This window comes from Chaetomium tenue, assembly GCF_020726465.1.
Source record: "Chaetomium tenue strain MPI-SDFR-AT-0079 chromosome Unknown F5144scaffold_6, whole genome shotgun sequence".
In the NCBI taxonomy this organism is placed as follows: domain Eukaryota; kingdom Fungi; phylum Ascomycota; class Sordariomycetes; order Sordariales; family Chaetomiaceae; genus Chaetomium; species Chaetomium tenue.
Genome location: NW_027117334.1, coordinates 1,580,587 through 1,603,671, shown reverse-complemented (window position 1 = coordinate 1,603,671; position 23,085 = coordinate 1,580,587). Strand labels below are relative to the sequence as shown.

General features: G+C 56.1%; 6 protein-coding genes across 6 annotated transcripts; 2 read left to right on the top strand and 4 right to left on the bottom strand.

Moving 5' to 3' along the window:
* Positions 1 to 946: 946 nt before the first annotated feature.
* Positions 947 to 3,462, top strand: F5144DRAFT_495966 (uncharacterized protein; the record flags this gene model as incomplete). Its single annotated transcript, XM_066786126.1, has 7 exons — positions 947 to 1,007; positions 1,124 to 1,147; positions 1,261 to 1,287; positions 1,386 to 2,548; positions 2,606 to 2,866; positions 2,925 to 3,329; positions 3,400 to 3,462. 7 exons carry the CDS (start codon positions 947 to 949, stop codon positions 3,460 to 3,462), a joined length of 2,004 nt encoding a protein of 667 aa, XP_066639748.1.
* A 3,230-nt stretch (positions 3,463 to 6,692) lies between these two features.
* F5144DRAFT_349110 (Metallo-peptidase family M12-domain-containing protein) lies at positions 6,693 to 9,747 on the top strand. The gene is made up of 2 exons (XM_066784281.1): positions 6,693 to 6,864; positions 6,942 to 9,747. The coding sequence occupies exons 1-2, from the start codon at positions 6,798 to 6,800 to the stop codon at positions 9,317 to 9,319; spliced, it is 2,445 nt and encodes an 814-aa protein (XP_066639747.1). The 5' UTR covers positions 6,693 to 6,797; the 3' UTR covers positions 9,320 to 9,747.
* A 75-nt stretch (positions 9,748 to 9,822) lies between these two features.
* Positions 9,823 to 11,631, bottom strand: F5144DRAFT_623090 (uncharacterized protein; the record flags this gene model as incomplete). Its single annotated transcript, XM_066792126.1, has 5 exons — positions 11,043 to 11,631; positions 10,874 to 10,976; positions 10,435 to 10,631; positions 10,270 to 10,400; positions 9,823 to 9,887 (listed from the first exon to the last, which is right to left on the bottom strand). Exons 1-5 carry the CDS (start codon positions 11,312 to 11,314, stop codon positions 9,823 to 9,825), a joined length of 768 nt encoding a protein of 255 aa, XP_066639746.1. The 5' UTR covers positions 11,315 to 11,631.
* On the bottom strand, positions 11,632 to 12,819 carry F5144DRAFT_582129 (uncharacterized protein). Its single transcript, XM_066789481.1, has 2 exons — positions 12,139 to 12,819; positions 11,632 to 12,045 (listed from the first exon to the last, which is right to left on the bottom strand). Exons 1-2 carry the CDS (start codon positions 12,764 to 12,766, stop codon positions 11,789 to 11,791), a joined length of 885 nt encoding a protein of 294 aa, XP_066639745.1. The 5' UTR covers positions 12,767 to 12,819; the 3' UTR covers positions 11,632 to 11,788.
* On the bottom strand, positions 12,820 to 14,796 carry F5144DRAFT_582126 (60S ribosomal protein uL3). Its single transcript, XM_066789480.1, has 6 exons — positions 14,657 to 14,796; positions 14,428 to 14,506; positions 14,184 to 14,340; positions 14,102 to 14,125; positions 13,393 to 14,042; positions 12,820 to 13,327 (listed from the first exon to the last, which is right to left on the bottom strand). The coding sequence occupies exons 1-6, from the start codon at positions 14,667 to 14,669 to the stop codon at positions 13,072 to 13,074; spliced, it is 1,179 nt and encodes a 392-aa protein (XP_066639744.1). The 5' UTR covers positions 14,670 to 14,796; the 3' UTR covers positions 12,820 to 13,071.
* A 682-nt stretch (positions 14,797 to 15,478) lies between these two features.
* On the bottom strand, positions 15,479 to 18,534 carry F5144DRAFT_657092 (uncharacterized protein; the record flags this gene model as incomplete). Its single annotated transcript, XM_066793179.1, has 8 exons — positions 15,479 to 17,020; positions 17,076 to 17,320; positions 17,373 to 17,529; positions 17,581 to 17,673; positions 17,732 to 17,911; positions 17,969 to 18,051; positions 18,104 to 18,307; positions 18,387 to 18,534. The coding sequence occupies 8 exons, from the start codon at positions 18,532 to 18,534 to the stop codon at positions 15,479 to 15,481; spliced, it is 2,652 nt and encodes an 883-aa protein (XP_066639743.1).
* Positions 18,535 to 23,085: the final 4,551 nt, after the last annotated feature.

Genomic DNA, 23,085 nt, shown 5'->3' with positions numbered 1-23,085 from the left:
ATCTGCTCGGGGAGAGGAGGGGTTCACCATTCACCAGGAGGTTGTTGGTGTAACCTCCATCGGCGTGGTGGACTGCAGCCTGGGAAAAAACCAATGTTTGCGGTACATTGTAACCCTCCTGCGCGGTTCTGACCCTGAAATGTATCTCCACATCAGCCCGGGGCATGTGGTTTGTTTCTGGAGAGGGCTGGATGTCAAATCTCCATGTCGGACACCACCCTGTCAGCCTGTATCTCAAACAAGCAGTTGGTATAACCCCCATGACCACCCGCAGATGGGAACCTAGGCTTGCAACTTGAGCTAGCAGGAGGGGCCCTCAGAAACATCAGGCAAGCGCCGCAAGCCACAGTTTCGGCTGACCTCAGTACCCTCGGGTTCTCTTGAAAGAAGCTTTATTCGCGCACACGCCCAGGCTCGTCTAAGCACCGCCTCCAATCCGGCTACAAGGGCCTAGCAATGGCGACATTGGTGGTGGCAGTTGGTGGAGGGGTTCGTCGGACGGAGGGAAACCCACGAAACCCACTTGCGCTTTCCCTTGGCTAAACCACCCCACCATCCCATCTCGGCCGGAGCTTCCCCTAGGGTCAGGTACCGCTACCGGCACAATTGATGGGGAAAGTGCGGGTGTCCACAACCTCTGAACTGCATCCTCGTTCATGCGGGCTTGCTCATCTCGGCCGGTATCCGTTGGTGCGATCGCCGCTGTAATACAAAAGTGTCCCCTCCCCCCCCGCTGCTTGCTCGCTGGCTTGGACTCGCTGAATCAATGCTCTTTCACTGTCTCCCGCCTACCCCATATCTCCTCAATATATTCGCTCCCCTCGCCTCTGTGGATTAGGTCGTGAACCCGCCCACACCGAGCCTTGCGTGAGACAAACACCCCGCCATCTTCGAGAAAAGTCGCTACCCCGCCATCCCTTCTGACCCCTCCATCGCCGCCACCATCATGGCTGAAACGAGCGCCAAAACCCCCGTGGTGGCCGAGGCTCATGAGGTCGACACCTTCCGTAAGCTCGAATCACCCACCCAGGCATCCAATGCACCAGAAGGGTTTTAGCTGCGACAGGCCAAATCGGGAAAAGGGAAGAAATGGAAGAAGGCTGACGCGACATTTCTCTGCTAGACCCCCCTGCGAAGATGCTCGAGAGTAGGTTCACTCCTGTGCCGTGCGCCAAGACGAGATGTTCATAGTTTAGACGCGTTGCGGGGCACCTGGACGAAGGGAAGAAGACGAATAGCAGGCTAACCTGGATGCGGCAGAGCACCCGAGCAAACCTCACCTCAGTGGTACGCAACCCCTGAACCCGCTGCTCGCCCTCCGCGACCGGCAGTCGGGTAACCTTCCCGTTGCATGACATGGCGCGCTGACAGTAGCGCAACCCCAGGCCTCGAAGAGTACCAGCAACTCTACAAGGAGTCCATCACAGAGCCCACCAAGTTCTGGGGGAGGCTGGCTCGCGAGCTGCTGACTTGGCACAAGGACTTCCAGACAGTTAGCAGTGGCTCTCTTGTAGGCGGCGATGTAGCCTGGTTCCTCGAGGGCGAGCTCAACGCCTCGTACAATTGCGTCGACCGCCATGCTTTCAAGGACCCCAACCGTGTCGCCATCATCTACGAGGCCGACGAGCCTACCGACGGCCGGACTGTGACCTATGGCGAGCTCCTGCGCGAGGTCTCGCGGGTTGCCTACGTGCTCCGAAATATGGGCGTGCGCAAGGGCGACACGGTTGCCATCTACATGCCCATGGTCCCCGAGGCGCTCGTTGCCCTCCTCGCTTGCGCCAGGATCGGCGCGGTCCACTCGGTTGTTTTCGCCGGTTTCTCAGCGGACTCGCTGCGCGACCGTGTTATCGATGGCCGGTCAAAGGTCGTCATCACGTCTGATGAGGGTAAGCGCGGCGGAAAGTTGATTGGCACAAAGAAGATTGTGGACGATGCCCTCAAGCAGTGCCCCGACGTTACGGGCGTGCTCGTCTTCAAGCGCACCGGCGCCGACATCCCCATGACGAAGGGGCGCGATGTCTGGTGGCATGAGGAGGTCGACAAGTGGCCATCGTATCTCGCACCCGAGCCCATGAACTCGGAGGACCCGCTCTTCCTTCTGTACACCTCCGGCTCGACCGGAAAGCCTAAGGGGATGATGCACACCACGGGCGGTTACCTCCTCGGCGCCGCGGCCACGGCCAAGTATGTCTTCGACATTCACGACGGCGACCGCTTCTTCTGCGGCGGCGATGTTGGCTGGATCACGGGTCATACCTACGTCGTGTATGCGCCCCTGCTTCTCGGTGTATCGACGGTCGTCTTCGAGGGCACACCAGCATACCCCAACTTCTCGCGCTACTGGGATATCATCGATAACCACAAGGTGACGCAATTCTACGTCGCCCCGACCGCCCTGCGGTTGCTCAAGCGTGCTGGCGACCAACACGTGCGCAATGAGATGAAGCACCTGAGGGTTCTCGGCTCCGTCGGCGAGCCCATCGCCGCCGAGGTCTGGAAGTGGTACTTTGAGGTTGTCGGCAAGGAGGAGGCCCAAATTGTGGACGTAAGTTGCCGTTGGATTCGAGCGTGCTTCCCCGCTCCGTGCTGACCTGTAGTGTAGACATACTGGCAAACAGAAACGGGTTCCCACGTCATCACCCCTCTTGCTGGTGTGACGCCGACAAAGCCGGGTTCCGCTTCCCTTCCCTTCTTTGGCGTCGAGCCGTCCATCATCGACCCCGTCTCAGGCGACGAGATCCCCGGAAACGATGTCGAGGGTGTATTGGCTTTCAAGCAGCCATGGCCAAGCATGGCGCGGACTGTCTGGGGTGCCCACAAGCGGTACATGGACACGTACCTTAATGTCTACAAGGGATACTACGTGAGTGTTGAGCGCCGTCGATGTCTTCCAAAGATGATTTGACTAACTTGGGTGTCAGTTCACTGGCGACGGCGCGGGCCGGGATCATGAGGGTTTCTACTGGATCCGCGGCCGTGTCGACGACGTCGTGAACGTTAGTGGCCATCGTCTCTCGACGGCAGAGATCGAGGCTGCCCTGATCGAGCACAACGCCATCGCCGAGGCCGCCGTTGTCGGTGTGGCGGACGAGCTTACAGGCCAGACTGTCAACGCTTTCGTCGCCATCAAAGACGGCAATGAGCCGTCGGATGCGCTCCGAAAGGAATTCATCCTACAGGTCCGCAGGAGTATCGGGCCCTTCGCCGCCCCCAAGGCGGTGTATATCGTACCCGACCTCCCCAAGACGCGCAGCGGTAAGATCATGAGGCGCATCTTGAGGAAGATTTTGGCTGGCGAGGAGGACCAGCTCGGCGATATCACCACGGTATGCACGATTGCCCCACATGCTGCTCCTTGTTGACTCGGCCTTGACTGACGTGGACTCCTTCTACTAGCTTTCGGACCCCTCCGTCGTCGAGAAGATCATCGCCGTTGTCCACGAAGCCAGGAGGAAGTAAGAGCTGGGCGTTGTTTTAGTGGCGAGTTGGGGTTGAGGGTGTGTATTATCGGGGTTATACCATCGTCTCTGCTGTTATGCCTGGGTACCATTCTCTCAGGGTCTGGTTTTCTGTCGATGTTTTTTGTTCCAGTTCTTTGCTTTGAATAGCGTCGGATTATGATATTTCATGGTTGATGCAGGTTTCGATTGGTCCGTTCACTGATGGATGCCTACCTGAGATTCGGTGCCGAAGGATTCAAAGATGCGGGAGGATGTGCTCCCCCGTTCGAAAATGAGGGTGGCAGTGCTCTCTCGGTCAGCAAGCAACCGGCAGTGTATCCGAACGCCAATGCTGCATTTTTGCTCGTCTCCATCATGGCCGACAATTGGGCCGAGCGTGTTGGAGGCCTGCCGGAGCAACCGGGGACCACTTGGTTCGGAGTTTACGGGCGTCGAACAGCGAGTAGTGCCGGACTCCGGAGCCAAGTCCCTTGGGCGGCAACGGGACGCGTCAACATTCTCTGCCAATGCTGCTGCGGTTCGCTGACGATGGTGCTTGGCAGATGCAGAAGATGCAGCTCGGGAAGTGTTGGGCAGATGGTAGATGCGGAGGTGATTGCCATGCTGCTTTGCTTTTTGTGATATTGTTTTCCGTTTTCGATATTTCGATCAATCGGCCATAACTACGGATATGTCTTATTCCTTTTGGTGTGCACTGCCCATCGGATAAGCTGGGTGAGCTTGGGGGTGAGCACTCGCCGCTTTTTGGTTTGCTGCAGAATGGGGTTAATTTGATTTGGAATGCATGGAAAGAGGGCATCCGTTGAGTCGTCAAAGCCCTCGAGAAATGCTTTCGGATGCGGGTGTTACGGCTAGACATCCTCTACGTCGTGTTTTTCCAAGCCGTGCTTGCTTCACCCACTTGTGCCTAGAACTGGCAAGTTTTTCCTTTTGGCTCTCCTTCAGCCTCATGCAGTCGGCCAAGCCGGCACTCGGGATGGATGTAGATCTTATTAATGGGTTGGTTAGTTACCTCGGAACCAGCGAGGACATATCACAAAGAGAACACATCCACGTACTATGCCATCTGTCTCACTTGTACTATGACCCCACCAAATCCGCGAATATAGTTAACCCTAGCCCTGTGACATCTGGAATTTTTGTCAATGCCATGAAAGCCTTGCCAGGTGCCAATACACGGAAGCCCTGTAATTGCAGCCGCATTTCAGTGCGCATTCAGCCCCCAACCCCCACCACATTCGCGGCATCCAGCCAAGCCACCGCATCACCACCACCAACCGCAACAAAACAACCAAGATGTCGTCTGAGTAGGCTGCAACTACCCTCATTCGAATCGCCTGCTAATTCTGCGTAGATTGACGTTGTCCGCGTCCGAATCGGACACCTCTAGCACTTAGCGCGGCTTCTCAGATCTCGATTCCGATGTCGATGCTGTCAATGGCGATGCACTTCCGTTCTCGAACCCTCCACCGCACCACAAGCTCAATTCTCACGGCTATGACTCGCTGGAGGGCCTACTCGCCGACCTCCACGAGTATTGCGCCCAGGCCAAATTCTCCGTTATTAAGCTACGTTCGGTCAACAAGGTCAAGGACTTTGGCTACACCCGGGTTGACTTCCAGATGTCACAGGGCTAGGGTTAACTATATTCGCGTATTTGGTGGGGTCATAGTACAAGTGAGACAGATGGCATAGTACGTGGATGTGTTCTCATCACAAATGCCAACCGAGATATCCTCTGCCGGCTCTAGACCACGACTATCAAAGAGGGCAACGCGACCAAAGACAAGAGCCTCGGCCCAGCCATCATCTCATCTTTGTTCTGTTAGTGGCATCCTTGGTACGGAGCCAAGCAGAAGTCTGGTGGAGAGGTAGCCCCAGCGGCAATCTCAACAAGCAGAACCAAGAAGCCAGAGTTCGAACTGGTTATTCAAGGGCAGGCTCGGGTTGAAAAGGGGAGAGCCGGCCTATATCGCATTACACGAATTCGCTTCCGACATTTTCAAAGAGGACCGGAGTACATATTCCAACTGCTACAGCCTCCTCATTTATTGTTTCTATGTACGAATGAATATGTCTGTACGAAACAGTTGGTGTAAGTTGTGCGCCCCCAGCCCGCTTGAAGCGGCAAGCGGCCTGTGTGGAAATAACATGGAGAAAGAATGAGGAAGCGGCGAAGACAGTGCGAGGAGCAACCAGCCAAGGGATTCAGAGGCGTGGCTGGCAAGCACAGGGGCGTTGCTATGTAAGGTGCCGCGTTGTTGGTTGCTTTGGATAAGGTAACGTTAGCGGGGGTGATTTTTGTCATCTGTCTCTCCTTTTCCTTGCATAGGTGCCGAAGTGTGCGGGCAATCCTCACTACAACACCACGAGTCTGCAAACCGAGCTTGTTAGATCTTGAATCGCATCTTTGAAGTTGAATCTAAAATTATCGTCTCATCCCTCCGCTACGCCAGGCCGGGTTAGCGCCACCCTGTCTGCTAGCTTTTTGTGGCGGCTGGGAATTGCAAGGGTAGCCGGCACAGGAGGCCTTTGGAACCAGCCCTCCCCCCAGCACAGGGCTGGGCAGTTTGGGGTGTTGATCCTGAAACCGAGACAAGCAGACTCGGGACGGCTCGGCAGGTCGGCGTCTGGGTTGGGGATTCTGGGGTTCACGCTAGAGCTGTTGCTGTGCCTGCGGATTGTTTGGAGGGGAGAACAGAGAAAATAACAAAATTGCAATTAATGTCAACAACTTCTTCATTAATCTGTCGGGTTGACTTGGCAACATGACATTTTGATCGACTGCCGGAGCTGACATCGGCTCATGCCTTTCGTTCGTTGTTTTTTCCTCGAATGCCCCGCCTCACAGCTGACTGACGCCTTACCTACTGCCTTAAACTGCAAAGCCCCCCTGGCAGCCGCGTAACCAAAGCGGCTCGCACAGTGGCCGGGGCCCTTGGCTGGCACCTTTCCCTGGCTCTTCAACCTCCTTGGCTCTTGATCGGACGAGTGACAAACCGAACCGCCACACCCACTGACAAAACACTGTGCACTGCCACTGTCGCCGTCCTACTTTCCTCCTCTCCTTCAGCGAAAAGAAACTCCTTTGAGAGCCGTTCATTTGACCGATCTTCCTTCATTTTCCCCGACGCCCGGCCCTATAAGTCGATCACTCAGCGAAAATTACGAATATTATACATTAATATTTAGGGCGGGCTCGAGTACCTAACTAATAATACCCCTAAGGTCGCATCCCATCTTTTGTCAACACACTCCGATATCTCCCTCCCTAAACGGCCCTTTGTCTCGATCATTAGCGGGGGATGCGAGCAGCGTTCGAATCTGTAGATTATGATTTTTAACAAGGCCTTCGCGGCCGTTGTTACAGCTGCTAGCTTGCTTGTACAAGATGCGATAGGTATGCGCCGCCGCTCCTCGAACACTCCCCCACTGCCGCATTGTTCCCATTGTTCCCCAGCTCACAAGGCCTCGTAGCACACTCCGTGAAACGGAGCCCGTTGTCGTCCGTAGCTCGAGTCGAAGACGCTGTAATACGAACACCATCACACCGGGTACATGCCCACTCGTCCTTCGATGTATCCTTCGTCATCTCCACTACCCAGCAAAAGGTCCGCCTGTCCTTAGAACCGAACCACGATCTAATCGGCGGTGACGCGACGATCCATTTTCTTGCCGCTGATGGCTCTGTCCGCCGATCTAAGCCTATCGAGAGGCAAGACCACCGGCTGTTCAGGGGCGAGAGCTTTGTTCGGCGAGACGGGGAGTCGGAATGGAAGCATGTGGGCTGGAGTCGGATCAAGGTGCGCCGCGACGGTGACGAGCCCATCTTCGACGGCGTCTTCACCATCGATGGAAACCACCACCACATTCAGACGAACGCTGCCTACCATCAGACTGGGGTCAGCGGGGACCCAGAGCTTGATGATAACGATGGCGAGTACATGGTTGTTTGGAGGGACACTGACATCCAATCTCCGGGGCGCGATGACTTGAAGCGTGATCTGAACGGTGCGGTGACGTGCGGCTCAGACAATCTTCTACACAACAAGCAGGAGAACAACATCGTCTACCGAAGCATGGATGAGGCGAGCCCGGATACATCGGCTTGGCAAATCAGCCCGAGGGCATTGTTTGGACGTCAAACCGACACGTCAGGTGGTAACGGCGCCGGCGTAAATCTGCAAAACTCCATCGGCTCGACCCAAGGCTGCCCAACCACAAGGAAGGTTGCCCTGCTCGGAATTGCTACCGACTGTTCCTACAGCGAAGCCCTCGGATCCGAAAAGGCTGTGACGGATAACGTCCTCCAGCTAGTGAACGCGGCATCGCAACTCTACGAGTCCACTTTCAACATCTCGTTAGCCCTCCAAAACCTGACCATCAGCGATGCTGGGTGTCCTAGTACGCCGCCGCCGTCAGCGCCCTGGAACAGGCCTTGCAACGACGGTACGGACGTCGACGCCCGTCTCAGTCTGTTCTCGCAATGGCGAGGGCAGTGGCAAGATACCAACGCCTTCTGGACCCTCTTGTCTACCTGTGGTTCTGGGCCCACGGTCGGTCTAGCATGGCTCGGCGCCGTCTGTCAGCAAGGGTCATCGACGCGGGGCAACGAGACGAGTGCGTCCGCCAACGTTGTTGTACGAACCTCGACCGAGTGGCTGGTGTTTGCCCACGAAACGGGCCACACTTTCGGCGCGGTGCACGATTGCGACTCGAGGACATGCGGCGACGGGAGCGTCCAGAGACAAGAGTGCTGCCCGCTGGGCACGAGTACCTGCGACGCCGACGCGCAGTTCATCATGAACCCCTCGACAGGAAACGGCATCACTCAGTTCTCGCCCTGCAGCATCGGCAACATTTGCAGCTTCCTCGGCCGCACTCCTAACCGGTTTAGCTGCCTATCTAGCAACAGAGGCGTGACGACTTTCACAGGCGCTCAATGTGGCAACGGCATCGTCGAGCACGGCGAGGAATGCGACTGTGGCGGCGCCGAGAGCTGCGCCAACAACCCCTGCTGCGACGCCGCGACGTGCAAGTACACGACGGGCAGCGTGTGCGACCCAAGCAGCGAAGAATGCTGCACCTCGCAATGCGGCTTCATGAACAACGGCACCGTCTGCCGCGCCAGCACGGGCTCCTGCGACCCGCAAGAAACCTGCTCCGGTAGATCCGCCGGCTGCCCTGCCGACGTCAGCGCCCCCGACGGCCAGTCCTGCGGCGACAACGGCCTCCAGTGCGCCTCGGGCCGCTGCACATCGCGCGACCAGCAGTGCGCGACCTTCATGGGCGCGGATACGACCACGTCCTGCTCGTCCTCAGGCTGCGGCCTGTCGTGCCACTCGTCCAAGCTCGGCCCCAACCAGTGCTACGTCCTCAACCAATACTTCCTCGACGGCACCCCCTGCGAGGGCGGCGGCCGCTGCGACAACGGCAACTGCGTCGGCTCCTCCCTCGGCCAGCAGATCCTCGACTGGATCAACAACAACAAGCAGATCTCCATCCCCGTCTTCTGCGTCGGCGGCGGCCTCCTGCTGCTCGTCCTCATCAGCTGCTGCTGGTCCTGCTTCTCGCGCCGCTCCCGCTCCCGCAAGGCCGCCGCCTCCCCGCCCCGCGGTGGCTGGGGCGGAAACCCCTACTACGGCGCCCGCGGCGTGCCTCGCGGAGGCGGTCCCGGCGACGGTTCCGGCCGCGGCGGCTCCACGCCCATGCGGCCTGGTCCTTCCTACGCGCCGGTGCCGCCACCGCCCCAGGGCACTGCGGGTCCCGGCTCGGACCCCTATTATGGGCAGCAGGGACAACAGCAGGGTCAGCGGTGGGAGCCGATGCGTACGCAGAGTTTCCGGTATGCGTGATTGGGCGGCCGGCGGCGCGATTACCCGGTGAGGTGAGGGCTTGGGCGGTTTTTGGCTCTTTTGAATCGGATGGGTGGAGGGGGGCTTTCTTTTTGGACATAGATTTGCCTCTCTTTGGCATGGACTGGAAATCTGCATAGCCGGCGTTTTTTTTGGGTGGGAGGGAAGGAAGGAAGCTTTGAATTTTGTTTAGCTGGTATGATTACTGCCTTTATTCTTGTTGGATTCCCATATTTTCGCAGCCCCCTCAGCGTTGAATGTGCCTGTGTGCGTAGACACGGGGGTATATTATGAATGATGACATATTTTCCGGGTCCAAGTTTACCAGTACGCACCTTAGCCTGGTGATACTTTTCAGGGCCTTCCTTGGCTGAGTGAAAAGGAATGTCATAAAGTACGCAATGTTATCACGGCATATGTCACTACGGAACGCGTCACTTGAGGCCAGTCGATGTGGAAGGGGATGCCGTTGCCCGCTAGGTTCATTATTGCCGTGTTGCTCCCTACTTGTATGTTTTCATCCGGCTCTTCCCACCCTCATCGACCTCATAATGAATGTTTGCAGTTGCTAGCGCTGAATATCAACCCATCTATCTCTCACACAATCCTATTCGGTCACCCAGTCTACCTCCAACGCCCCAACGCTTTCTGATAACGACGGTCCCGGTTCGGGCGGCGGGTTCAACCAAGACGAAGTTGACTGTCCATGCCACGATGAATCCGTTTGTTTGTATTAGGGTGGACTCTGCAACCCGTCCCCTGGTGTAAGTGGCTGTATGTCCAACAGTATGTAAGGCGGGACGCTTTCTCCCCTCGCTCCAGTTGTCACTAGAAAGACCTGTACCTTGTGGGCAAGGCTCCAAGTGACTGAGATCAAGGTCTGGACAGGGCCCTCCAGCAGTCTGCGCGTGACCCGAGTGATGATTTGGGCCGTCCGGTAGCTTATGTACAACAGTAGCCAGGTACCGAGTAGCCAAAACACCATGGCAATGCCCACGAAGGTGAGGAAACAGAAAAGAATATTAGCCAGTAATAGGGCCCATAAAGTCTTTGGGGTGATGGTGATGATTTGCCCTCGGTGCTGTCGATAGTCTCCTCTGGGTATGGCTCTCTACAGCCGGGCCTTGTGTAGGGCCGTGTAAAAGAAGTCCCGGGCTTCGCATGAGAGACGGGCTAAGCGGACGATAATGGGAAGTTCGGTTCGCAGGAGCCGAGTCTTGCCAAAGCCGACAATACAAGACTTCTGCGTTGCTTGAAAGTTGACGCTAGAGACGAGGTCCCAGATCCGGGAAATAGGGCGAAACATCATGTGCTAATGTTGGTTGATAGGTTTCTGTGTAAATGGGTTGGTGGCTCTAGCCCTGTGGTTGTTTAGGGAATGATCGAGGGTTTCAATGAGAGTGTAGGATGGTCAGATGCGCGGTGGGCGTGCCCCACTTATTCGTCGTAGCCACAAAGCATCTTCGTGAAGTGAAGACGAGCAGCGGCGATGCTCTAGGTGGGGTATTAGCATGATACTTGTTCGGCTGGGCTGAGAGAAAGTGGAACACTCACCTCGCCTGTCGACTGGGCGTGCATCATGAGCAACTCCGGGTCGTCCAGGAACGTGATGGCCTTTTGGCGGCGCTCAACCCGAGAGAAATCTTCCTTCTCAACACTGCGGTGAAAGGAAGGAGTCAACGAGAGGGAGTCCACATGAACAATGCAGGAGAAGCTCGCTCACCGGCCGCTTCCGAGCCGCAACGTTGTTCCGGAACCCGATTCGCGCCCACCATCGGAGCCTTCTCTGGATTGGTATGGGTCTTTACCCCTGGCCTGGCGGTCTCTCATCTGGCGGGTAAAGGTGTCATCCACGTTCGAAGATGATGCCGGCGAGCCAGGGGTTGCGAAGGACTGGCTGAATTGACTTCTTCCCGCAGCCGACCCCGGATTTGGAAAGCCATACATCGTCGAGCTTGAGGGATTGCTGGAAGACGCGTTGGGTGTGGTCGGCATGATGATAATCTCTCGCAGGTCTCACTCAAACGCTGGAAGTATGATAGGGTGGAAGTGGCTGAAGAAAGAAACCGAAGTTCGAGTCGTTAGGGGTTATTTTGTAAATGGAAAGAGGGCGGGGTTGGTCATTCCCAAACGCACGGTATCAAAGATGCAAGGATAGGTGTCTCAAAGCTAGAAACCATGCCCTAGCTAGTTGACGAACCCGAGGATCCCTTACCTCCTCCTGTGAAGTTTTGCCATCGATCGATTACAGTCGTCCATTGTTAGATGGAGTGAGTGCGTTGTGCTTGTTGGAATAAGTTTCCTTACCCGGGCGCGGTTGATGGTGATATCCCATAAATATGTTGAACAGAGCGTGGAGGAGCTTTGGTCAATGCATCGATCGCTGATTTCTCGACGGGCGCCGCATCTAAAATTAAAAATAAGAGGACACTTCCGTAGCAATTCAACAACAACATCCCCCAAACAATATCAACTCTCCACAGCCAGCGCCTTCGCCCCAACCAATTTGGCTTCCTTCCCCTTCCCCTCAGTCGTAACCACCCAATACTCCGACTTCACCCCCTCTCTCCCAACCCGATACACCCGCACATCATTCCCCTGACCAGCCTCCCTAACGGCGTCCACAACCTCCCCATACTGCCCATTCGGGTCCCAGTCCGCCGGGTCCATAATCTGCACGTCCGCATTCTTCGGATCCCAATGTCGGATCAGCTCCGCAAACTCCTCTGCCACACACCAGGTTAGCAACCGACCTCCCACAAACAAGCCAGCGTAAACAAGTCAAAAGAACAATAAAAAGAGAGAGAGAGAGAACCCACCCTCATCAGGCAACCCCCTCCCCGCCTCATCCCACGCCAGCGCAACCGCCTTAAACGGCTCGTCCGCGTCCGAGACATAATACACACCATCGTCACCCCCGTGGCGGCCGCACAGCCTCGCAACCGGCTCGGGCACCTCGACGCCGTCCTCCGTCGCCCTAAACGTATGATGCTTCTGCGCGCCGCCGTCCGCCCCAGCGCCGGCGGCGACGCCCGCGGCGGGGTCCTCGTTGGCCTTGTTGAGGAAGGCCATGTAGTCCTGGTCCGAGGAGGAGGCCATCGCTGCCGTTGCCGTGGTTGTGAAGGATCGGTTTGGTGCGGGCGGAGATGCTAGCGGCAGTCTTCTTTGGTAGATGTTTGCGGTACTCGGGACTCGAGAAAGAGGGCTTGTTTGGTGTTGAGGAGAGCGGGGTGGTGTGGTTTTCGAAGCTGGGAAATCGCAGGGTTTGCAAAAATGTCGATTAGGTAAGGGGAATAACGCCCGGTGGTTTTCTCTTGATCGTTGTGGTTGTCGTGGTAAGAACGACCGGGAAAAGCGACGACAAAGAATCGCGACCATTTTGGAGGGGTCTTCAAGGTGCGGCGCGCAGGTTGGGGTGACGATGATGTAACCTCCTTGCTCTGCCATGAATTTCGGCCAGCGCCGGCGGGGCAACACACCTGTATGCACTGATTGGGTGAACCCACCATGAAGAGCACGTCAAATCAAGGATTGTGATATCAAAGAGCCTGACGGCGTTTATTCTACACGACATCGAAATTTATCACAGAGCAGCTGTCAATGGCAATTGGTTCATTTTCCCATTCCTCTTATGCAGCCTTTTACTAAGCTTAAAATGCTAGGTAGAATTCCGTACCCCAACCCAAAGAGCAACGAGACCGTGACACCAATGCCATTGTAAACCGATAAAATCAACAAGAAACCGCCATGCCTTATGCGGCGACGGCCAGATCCTTCTTGAGTGTGCCCTGGTACTGCTTCTTCTCGGCAGGGGTCTGGAAAGCACCGTGGCCGAACTCGGACGAGGTGTCGATCCATTTGAGCTCGACCTTCTCGAGCGCCTTCCGCGAGGTGTGGATGAACATCGACTTGCGGAGGGTCATGACACGCTTCTTGACGCCAGGAACAGAGCCCTTGACCATGACGAAGTCGTTGTTGACCTCGCCGTAGCGAACGAAGCCACCCATGCTGCTCAACTTGTTAGCAATGTTCTTTGCTACTTACAACATGACCTGGAATTGGGTAGAACGTACGGAGTGATCTTCTTCTTGGTGACATCGATCTCGGTGGCGGCGCTGTCGTCGGCATCGCCCTTGCCGATACGGTAAACCTTGTGGTTGACCGAGGTACGGTGGTGGTAACCCATCTGACCAGCACGGGCAACCGTCCACTGGACGTGGGAAGGATGCCAGGCACCGATACAAGCGACCTTGCGGAGACCCTTGTGAGTCTTGCGCGGGAGCTTCTTGGTGCCCCAACGAGCGGTGACACCGGAGAACCCGTGACCCTTGGTGACGGCGATGACGTCGATCATCTCGTCCTTCTCGAAGATGGAGTCGACCGAGACGGGCTTCTCGAAAAGGCCGTGGCCGAACTCGACCTTGTCGGCGACGGAGCCGCCGTTGATCTGGATCTCCATAAGGTGGGCCTTCTTCTGCTTGAGGGGCGTCTTGCGGATCTGGGTGTGCGCGAGGACACGGACGACGGTGCAGTACTTCTTGATGCGCTCGAGCTCGCGGGTGATGGATGCGCCGCTGTTCTCGGAGTGCTTCTTGGCGTATTTGGTGAAGGCCTTCTTCTTGCTCTTGTACCAGTTCTTGTAGAAGCGGCGCTTGACCTCGTCGCTCAAGTGCTCAGCCCAGACGGTGGTGAGGGAGCGCAGGCCACGGGGAGTCTCGATGTACTGTACTGTGTTAGATAATCGACCTTCTCTTTATCCTCGGCCGGACAGCAATGACTTACGCCAACCAGACCCACAACCATCATCTATAAAAGATGTTAGCCATTGACACAAAAAGAGCCAAGCGGGCTGAGTTGCGCGTACAGGTGGGGTATCAATGATTGTCACAGCCTCCACGACCTCCTTCTTGTGAGCCTTCGCACCCGGGCGGTCGAGGTCGCGGACGATCGTGGTCATGCCGGCCTTGTAGCCCATCGTGGCCGTCAGGTGGACGGGCTTCTTGGCGTCATCCTTGGGGAAGCTGTCATAACATCGACGGTCAACTTCGGCTCTCCTAGAACATGCAACTCTCCCAAGACTAGAAATTGGGATCGGTATTTCCACTTACGACTTGACCTTTCCTCTGTGACGGGCGGCGCGCTTCCGCGGCAGATACGCCAGAGAACCGTGGCGAGGGGCTTCGTACTCTGCATGACCAGTCAGCCTCCGTTGGAAATAATGATATCCAGTTGTCGGGGCTCGATTCGCAATGCTCGATCTCGTTGGTCGCTGGGAGGCGCAAGATTTCCTCGCATTGAAAATGAAGAGTATAGGGGAGGCGACGAAGGCCTACTCACTCCGGTGAGACATGGTTGCTGATGTCTTCGGTTGGCGTGATGTTTTGGTCAAAGAATCCCCCAGGTCCGGCTACGAAAGAAAAAAAAGGCTAGAATTTGGAGTTGGATTTTTGTGTGAGATGGAGCTCAGCGCTCGGGCCAATTGCAGCGGAGCCCTAACCTGGGGAGTGGATTCACTGTTTTTTAAACCGCAAAATCTGTGATTGCTCGAATCACGTGACAACGCATATGTTGTAAACACTACTCACCGAGATGGCCTCTTTCGAGTGTCTCAAGCACAGCAGATTCATAACCATGAAGGTTCTTTTGAGCAATTGGCCGGCTATTTACCGCCTCAAAACGCCAGCTATTTTCGTGGAAGGTAAGTGTCACATTCGTCATGTACAATATAGGACGCTTCAGCCATATGAAAGTGTTGTGATGAATAACTACTACAACTACCCCAAGCTGCATGTCAGCCAGACGATTTTCCCCATAACCCATGCTGTCGACGATAGTCCACCATCCCATGTGACCATGCCCAGCCGACTAGCAAGAAAGTGATACGGCATTGACTACTGGGGACTATTGGCCCCCTGACAACACCTTGAACCACCATGTATCCCTTTGACAACGCACTAACAAAAAGGAAAACGCAAAGAGAAAACCACCGATAGGTCGACGAAGGCCTTCATTGTCGAAAAAGCCAGAGTTGCGTGAGCGTGACCTAATATAAACCTCGAAGGGAAGAAACGGCAGCTCGAAAAACATTCCCGACGTTGCCACATATCACCCCGTCAACAAGAACCCGGGTCCAGGTGCACCTGCTCGCGCCAGCCGCGCTTAGTTGCCATTCATAGCCGCAGTCGTGGGCGTTCCATTCTTAATTTCGGCCGCCGCCGCGGAAGCCGAACCAGGAGCAGGGCCCGAAGCAATGGCCGCTTTCTTGTCTTCCTCCCCACTGTCGTCATAGTTTTCATCCACATCCATCGTGCGGGCAGCCCTCTCAGGCTCACTGGCAATGGGGGGATGGGCAGCGGAAGGGAGTTCCATCCGCCTCTCCTCAGGCCCGGGCTGGTATTCTTTCTTAGCTGGCCCAGCCTGGGGCACGGGGGCTTCATGCATGAGGCCCTGCATAGACGACGGGCCTTGTTGCATAGGCGGCAGATGAGCAGAAACCGAGTGCGACTGAGGGTGGTGGGCAGCTTCAGACGGGTGGTACCCTTCGTTGCCATGACGTTGTTCGTCGGCGCGGCGCATGTCGTCAGCCCGGCGTTGCTCTTCAGCCCGGCGAGCATCCTCCATGCGACGCTCATCAAAACGCCTAACCTCCGATGAATTACGGCGGTATGGCTCAAGGCGCGGCGAGGTGGACGGGCGGCGGTGGCGGATATCTTCCATGCGCGCCCGGGTTTCTTCAGTCGACGGCTTCTTCGCTTCCCGATCATCCTCCCACTCGCGCATCCTCTTCGGGCCAACTGAAGGTGGGCGAGGGTCGTGTTCCCGGTGAAGAGCAGCATCAGCAGGCATACCGGGCTGCGGCGGAAGAGGTACACCAGGCTCAGGACCATGGGGACCCGCTTGATCGGGATGCGCCGAGTACGGCGGCTGGTGCTGAGGGTAGGCTGATTTAGGTGACGGCATACGGTTTTCGTGCATGGGGGGGCGCCCGTCATTCCGAGGGCTGGGGTTGCGATACGGCATCAGGGGATTGGCCGAGTTCCCACTCGGGCCAGGCCCTGAGCTGGGCTGAAGCACGGCGACAGGGGTGTGTCCGCCGTAGTTCGGATTCCTAATACGAGGCGGTTGTGATCCCGGGGGAGGCTGACGGGGTTGTTGGGTCTGCTGGACCTGCTGCTGCTGCTGCGGCGGCGGTGGCGGCGGAGGAGCTGCGTAGTGGGCTGGGGGTGGAGGTGATGGGCCCCGTCTGAGTTGCTCCGGTACCCTGTTGGCGTCCTGATACGGCCTCATTTGCTGCTCTGGCTGGGGGCTGGGTGGTCGTTGACCGGGCCCAGCTTGCCCGCGAAAGGGCTCACGATCGGCTGCGTAGGGGTTCCGGGGCTGTGGTGGAGGGTTTATATCAGAGATCCTACCCGCCCACGAGTTTGGCCCAGGGCCTGGAGCCCCGCCGTTAGCCATCCCCTGTTGCTGCTGCGGCGGCGCGCCGGAGCCTGAGCCCGCCCACTGCGGTCCCGGGGGACCAACGGCACCAGCCGCTTGGTAAGCCTGAGGATGGACATCAGTGGGGCCCGGCGCGGCACCACTGGTTTGTCCGTTGCGAAGCAGCTGCAATCGGGTTTTGATATGGGGGTTCGAGGGGTCCAGTTCAGCCGCACGTTGGTACGCGTCGAGGGCATCGGCGATTTGGTTGTTGCACGACTCATACTAAAGGTCCCGAGTTAGCATGTTAAACAGACACAGAGGGGATAGTGTTGCTTACCAAGGTACCGAGGTCATACCACACTTCGGAAATCCAAGGGTTGAGGCGGATTGCACGCGAGTAAGCATCAAGCGCATCACGATACTGGTTAATCTGATAATACAGAACACCAATGGAGCACCAAAATGTGGGGTTCCGGCCATCGCGGTACACAGCTTGCTGGTAGGCTTCATACGCCTTGGGGTACTTCTGCATTTGCATGTAACAGCGGCCGAGAAGGTACCAGCTTTGGGCATCAGAGTTATCTACTGAATGTTAACACGCTTTGTCATCATGGGTGAAAATCAAGTGACCCACCAGCTGCGACTGACTTCTCCAGGTATTCAATAGCTCGCTCCTGGCTGTCAAAATGCTGGCTCTGCGTATGATGGAGCCAGCCCAACTGTTGCAGAACCTTGGCGTGGTTGGGGTCACGTTCGAGGACGCGGTGGTAAGCCACCTTCGCATTTTCAAACTAGCAAGCGTCAGCACCAGGAGTAGCGGCCCAGTCACCGGCAACACGTACATCTTTCTGTTGCTCATGAACGTGGCCAATCTGAAACCAGATATCTTCTTCTGTGAGCGGCGTCGGCGGCGAGTTCACGATGTACTTGAAACACTGAGAGGACCGAGTCAGTAACTGGCGGTTGTTTCTTGAGTCATGCTTAGCGGCTCACCTCGAGTGACTCGTTGTACTTTTGCTGCTGTTTGTAAATGATGCCTAGTCGAAAGTAGATCTCGTGGGCTTTGTCAAAGTCTGGCTGCATCTTCATGACCTCGGCAAATGCGTCCTCGGCATGGTCCAACGAGCCATATCTGTCGTAGAGGATGCCGATGCCGTACCAAAGTCGGGGTTCCTATCATTTGCTTGTGTGAGGATTCTGGTGAGCAATAAGATGAGAGAGGTAACTAACCTTTGGGTTTGGCAAGTGGACTAGGGCAGTTTGGTATGCGTTGTAGGCTTGCTGCAAGTCGTCCATCATCAAGTAGCAATGTCCTATCCAACCCCGTTAGCAAACGCCCAACAAGCTTGCAATCGGCGCACGAACCGAGACAACCCCACGCGTCTCCGTTCCTTTCGTCCAGCTTGAGAATGGCATTCAGATACTCGGCGGCCTTGGGGAAGTCCTCGCGTGTTCTCAGGACTGAGCTCATGGCGTTCATGGCTGGGATCGAGTTGGGATTGGTTCGAATGGCGCGCTCGTACGAAGCCATGGCGTCGTCAAGGTTACCCATCTGTTCAGCAAGGCCACCTGAAATGGAGTGTTAGCCACGGCTGACCTCGGGTCAACGCGCGGTGTGCGCGATTACGTTGTCAAGGGAGCGCATTACCTAGTTGGATCCAGATCCCCTCGGTCTGCTGGAGGAGCACCTGGCGCGAGGACGAGAAGGACTGTGGCGGGACGGGGGCGCGCGCTGGACCTGGCGGCCCATGATGCATCTGCATTTGCATCGGGGGGGAAGGGTGATGGCTAGTCATGATTGCCGACTCCGCCTAGATGGCTCTAGGTTTTAACACAATTCGAGGAAGCGGTACAACTGGGCGCAAACAACAAGTTCTGAATAAAAACAAGATGTCTCAAGGTCGGACGGAAGTGGCGACGAGGCGCGAATAACGGGTTTCGATAATCTTTTCTGCAGAGTTGCGATCAACTCAACTCTGCAGCACTTTCCAATGGCGCACCGAAAGGTGCCGAAAACAACAAAAGGGGCCAACGAAGAAATGCAAATGCGACGCAAAAAGTCAACAACTGCGCAGGAGCTCCCTGTTTGATGTCCCTGGCCAAGTGGCTGCTGGCACGGCTCGGGCAGTCGAGATGGAGAGTGAGGGAAGGCAGAGCACAGCATGGAAGCCGAGGAGAAATCTCGGAATGGGGAGGAGTCGGGCTGGGGAGACATTTCGTCCACCCGTCTGAGGCACGCAGAACACCTAACCCACAGGTGGCAGGGGTATGCAATTGTCTTCCCGTTCATGTCTCGCAGAGCAGCCAAGGATAAGCGGGTCGCTCAAAGGTCGAAATACCTCTGCAGGAGTCCCGCACCGTCATCCGCCGCTAAGCCGACCCCCTTCTCGCGACTTTAGGCAGGTCCTACCTCGGACGAAGGCGTCACCCCAGCGAAACAAACAAGGATCACTGTGTAGAAATTGGAGAGAACCTTCTTCCCCCGTGTCGACATCCTGATGTCACTCGGATAATTGATGGCGCCCAAACATTGGTTTAATTTCCGTTACTTAGTTACGGCCCATGATTGACACCTGAAACTCCTTTCTTTCGAACAAGAAAAGGATGGCTCACACAAATAGATGGTATTCCATCTTTTGAGCCGCAACCCCGGGCGTTAAAACAACGAGAATGTTCCCGCATCTTGGGGTGGGGTGCTGACACGTCGTCAGAGTGGCATGTATCAAGTACACAAGGGAACATTAATCTAGCCCCACATCCAGCCTCTTCCAGGGGAGCGTGTTTCCGGAGAGAGCGGCGGCACCATTTCGTTTTAGCGTGTGTGGCGACCGCTGGGTTACACGGCCTGGGTCCATCCCATGCATCCCGCCAAGAATTGCAGGGGTCCAGAGCGCTTTCCCCATCGCTTCGTCACCAACGCGTGCAACCCAACCAGGGTGGGGAATAATGGGGGTGGAATCCACTTCAGGGCTTTGCTTTTCTGGCGTCGGAGAATAACCGCCCCCGCGAGACAGAAAAGACAACGGGAGGACAATCTGGATGACTGTGTGAGGAGCCTGAACACTGTATCCCGGGTGATCATGCGAGATATCCAGACATTGTAACCAACCATCATTAACGGCGCCCATATAATCGCTTGTCTCTCCCCAACTTGATTGGCAAGTAAACTATTGAATGTCTCCCTCATCCTCCCTCATCATAGAAAGGAACAAATCATAGTCGCTCGAACCTATCCCGTGGCAAAAAGCGGGAGATGGGACCCTGCCTTGGGCAGTTCCCCCTTCATGCGCCATTCTCTTGGCTTTTAACGGAACCCGGCCTCATTCTGGGCAACTCGCACTACTTCCCTTCCCTAGATCCTCTTCAAAGCTCAGGCGTTGGTGACACGACCCCGGCCTGGAGAAAGTTTAGTTGTCACACCTGTGGAAAGTGATTGTGGAGAGTCATGCCGACACAAACAAGGTGAAGGACAAAGCCTCGGAATGAGCCGTTACCTCTCGGGAACGGGTTTGAGCCTCGGTCTTCCGGGTCACAACGCCTCCAACTTCTCTCTCCTGCACGGCGATCGGGCCATACAACTCCGTAGTTAGTGCAACCTCGCCGTCCGACGTTCGATCAAAGAAATCGATTATGAAGCGTGTGGCACCTCGAGTGTAAATTTGCCCATCTCACTGAGCATCCTTCGTTTCCGGTAAATCCATTGGTATTTTCCGGAGCCCGCTTCGCTGCCAGGTTGCTTACCTACCTGGGCAACCCGGGCCGAATGGCAAGATATCCGAACCGCCAAGCGCAACACCCGGCAGCAGTATATTTACTATGAATATATTAATTCGTCTCGCTGCGCTATGTCGTAACACCCACTACAAGTATAGTGGCGGAAACAGCCTTGTCGGTACAATCCAGCATCTCTATCTTAGCTTAAGGGGCGAGAGTCCTTGACACTAGAACTCGCTAAACTCGGCACTCAATCAACGCCCTCAGGAAGCCACCGAGAAAATGGGAACGCAGAAGCAAAGAAACAAGAGTTTAGCACTTAGCAATACGGCGACGTCTTGCGGTATCTTCGGGCGTGCAGCTCGCGGCTACCATTAAAACAAGAACGGTCGGGATTCCAACTCTATTATCCTCGCCGCTCGAAGGCTGTTTTTCTTGTCATCAGCCACGAGCCGGGAGCAAATGGCGAGCTTAAAGAAGATCTCGGTGATAAGAGGGAAATTGGCGACGGTTGGACTTCATTGATAGCGAGTAGATCATCATCCCGAGGGGTTGGTCCTTGAAGAGGGGCGCAATGAAGCCGCCATGTCCCCGAGACCGTCGCATAACCCCCACACTCAACGCGGTGCGCTATCGCATATTAATCGGCGGAGCAAACGAGGCCCGCTAACATCTGGGGCGTCAAGGGAAGACAGCGAGCTACATATGTATGGATGCATGCACTCCATACATACACATGGACAGGCAGACATCGTAAAAAACTGGGCTGCTGCGCCGAAGCCACGACGTCGCCGAGGCGCGTGCTGACACCCACATTTCTGCAATTAAAGGATGCGAGAAATGACGGGTTGTGGGTTCGGTGGCACGGGGAAAGCGGGCCTGGAGCCACACGTCAGCAGCGGACCACCACAACCTCAGGCCTTGGCTGATGTGCAGGCCGATCAACGGAACTTTACACCGAACCCTCCGCCCTCTGCAGAATTTAAGGGCCTTGTTGTGATCTCACGGCCGGCTCGTGGTATTCATTAATCCCACCTCTCCGAGTTGAGGTTAACCATCTGCCTCACCGAAATATTCCACATGGGTAGCCGCCAGCCCTCGAAACACGGAAACCGAACAGACCGCCGGTTCACACCCCGAGACTCGAAAATCGGGGAAAGACGAAATTGATGGCGGTCACATTATTGACACCAGGGTCTCACACCGGGAGGCCCACTCCCTGGGCTGTTTTTGCTGGCCTGCCGTTTCAACCTTGAACTCTCGGCTCACCCCTGGTGTCCAGCTCCGTCCCCAACAAGCTAGCATCGCATCATGTGTCAGAAACGTTAGCCGGGTCCTCTTTTCCGACGAGTTGATCATCAGACAAGCACAGCCTGTGGGTTCACGATGATCCTCAATCGATCCTCTCAGCCAGGCAAGCCAGGGAACTTGGCGCTCCCCAAGCATCTTTCTCCCAATCCGGGTGGCTCACCCATCGTGGGCGCACGCCCCTCCTTGCCTCCGCAGCTAGTGTAGACTGGGAGGACGCAGTGCCCAGCAGGACGCCCGCAGCATGCGGGAGAGGAAGCGAGGGGAGAATGCAATGCCTGTTGGTGCGCTGCCGAGCACGTGCAGTCTTGAACCTCTGATTTGCGTTGGAGTGCCAAGAAGTGCCAAGAAGGCTTGATCGACCAGAGCACATCGCGCGGAGCAAAAGAAGAAAAGGGGAAGGTCAAGGGGGCCAAAACGCTCGGCTTCCCCAGGCGAGCAACTCCTCCCGCTTCGCCCAACCCCACTCTCAGCGTGCATGAAAACCGGCTATCGTCGCAGACCATCCTATTTGCGCTTTTTACGGGTACCGGGACAAGAACAACGCTTTGCAGCCTCAGTCAAAAGGATGAGCCATATGGGCGGTGTCATAAGAGGTCCCGATTGCTGGCCCCGCCCGAGGCTGCCTGCAAGATGGATTTGCGGCACTGTGCGCAAGCCAGCGGCGATCGATTCGCTTTACCAGGGTCCGGCTCATCTCAAACGCATGCCGCGGACCCTTCCCGGCCGCGCGGGTTGAGCCAACGGACTGGCGAAGCGGGGGGCTGGTGTGGCTAGGGTCGAGCACATTGGAACCGCTTGGCGTGACCCGCTTCCCGTTTGGGCTCACCTTTGACCCACCTCGGTGGCTTCCGAAACCCGCCGGTGGACTGGACCTGGAATTCTTTGTGATGCCTCGAACTCGAGCTGACGCAAGTTTATCAGCTTCATTCTCGAATGGGGGAATGGCAACGTTGTCTTGGGCCGAAAATTTTCGGATAACCGCCACAAAGCTTCAAGGTTACTAGTAGCCAACACATTAATAAAAGTTAACTAACTACCTAACCGAACGGTTTGTGTTTGTCGACTTGTATCACAGTCATCCTGTTGGTCTTCGTAAAGCTCCGTGAAGGAGAGTTGGTTGTTTGGATAGCAGACCTCACATTTAGCAATACGAGTAAAACATTAGTAAAAAGGCAACCATCATTGGCTAAGAGCCCTCCAACATTTAGACAACTATACCACCTAGACGCCGAGACTAGACTTCACTTGCGGGGCTGCCGTTGCCCTGCCAGAGGTAAGATACCGGGAGGAAGTGCCTTCAACTCTATTTAATCAAGAACCCA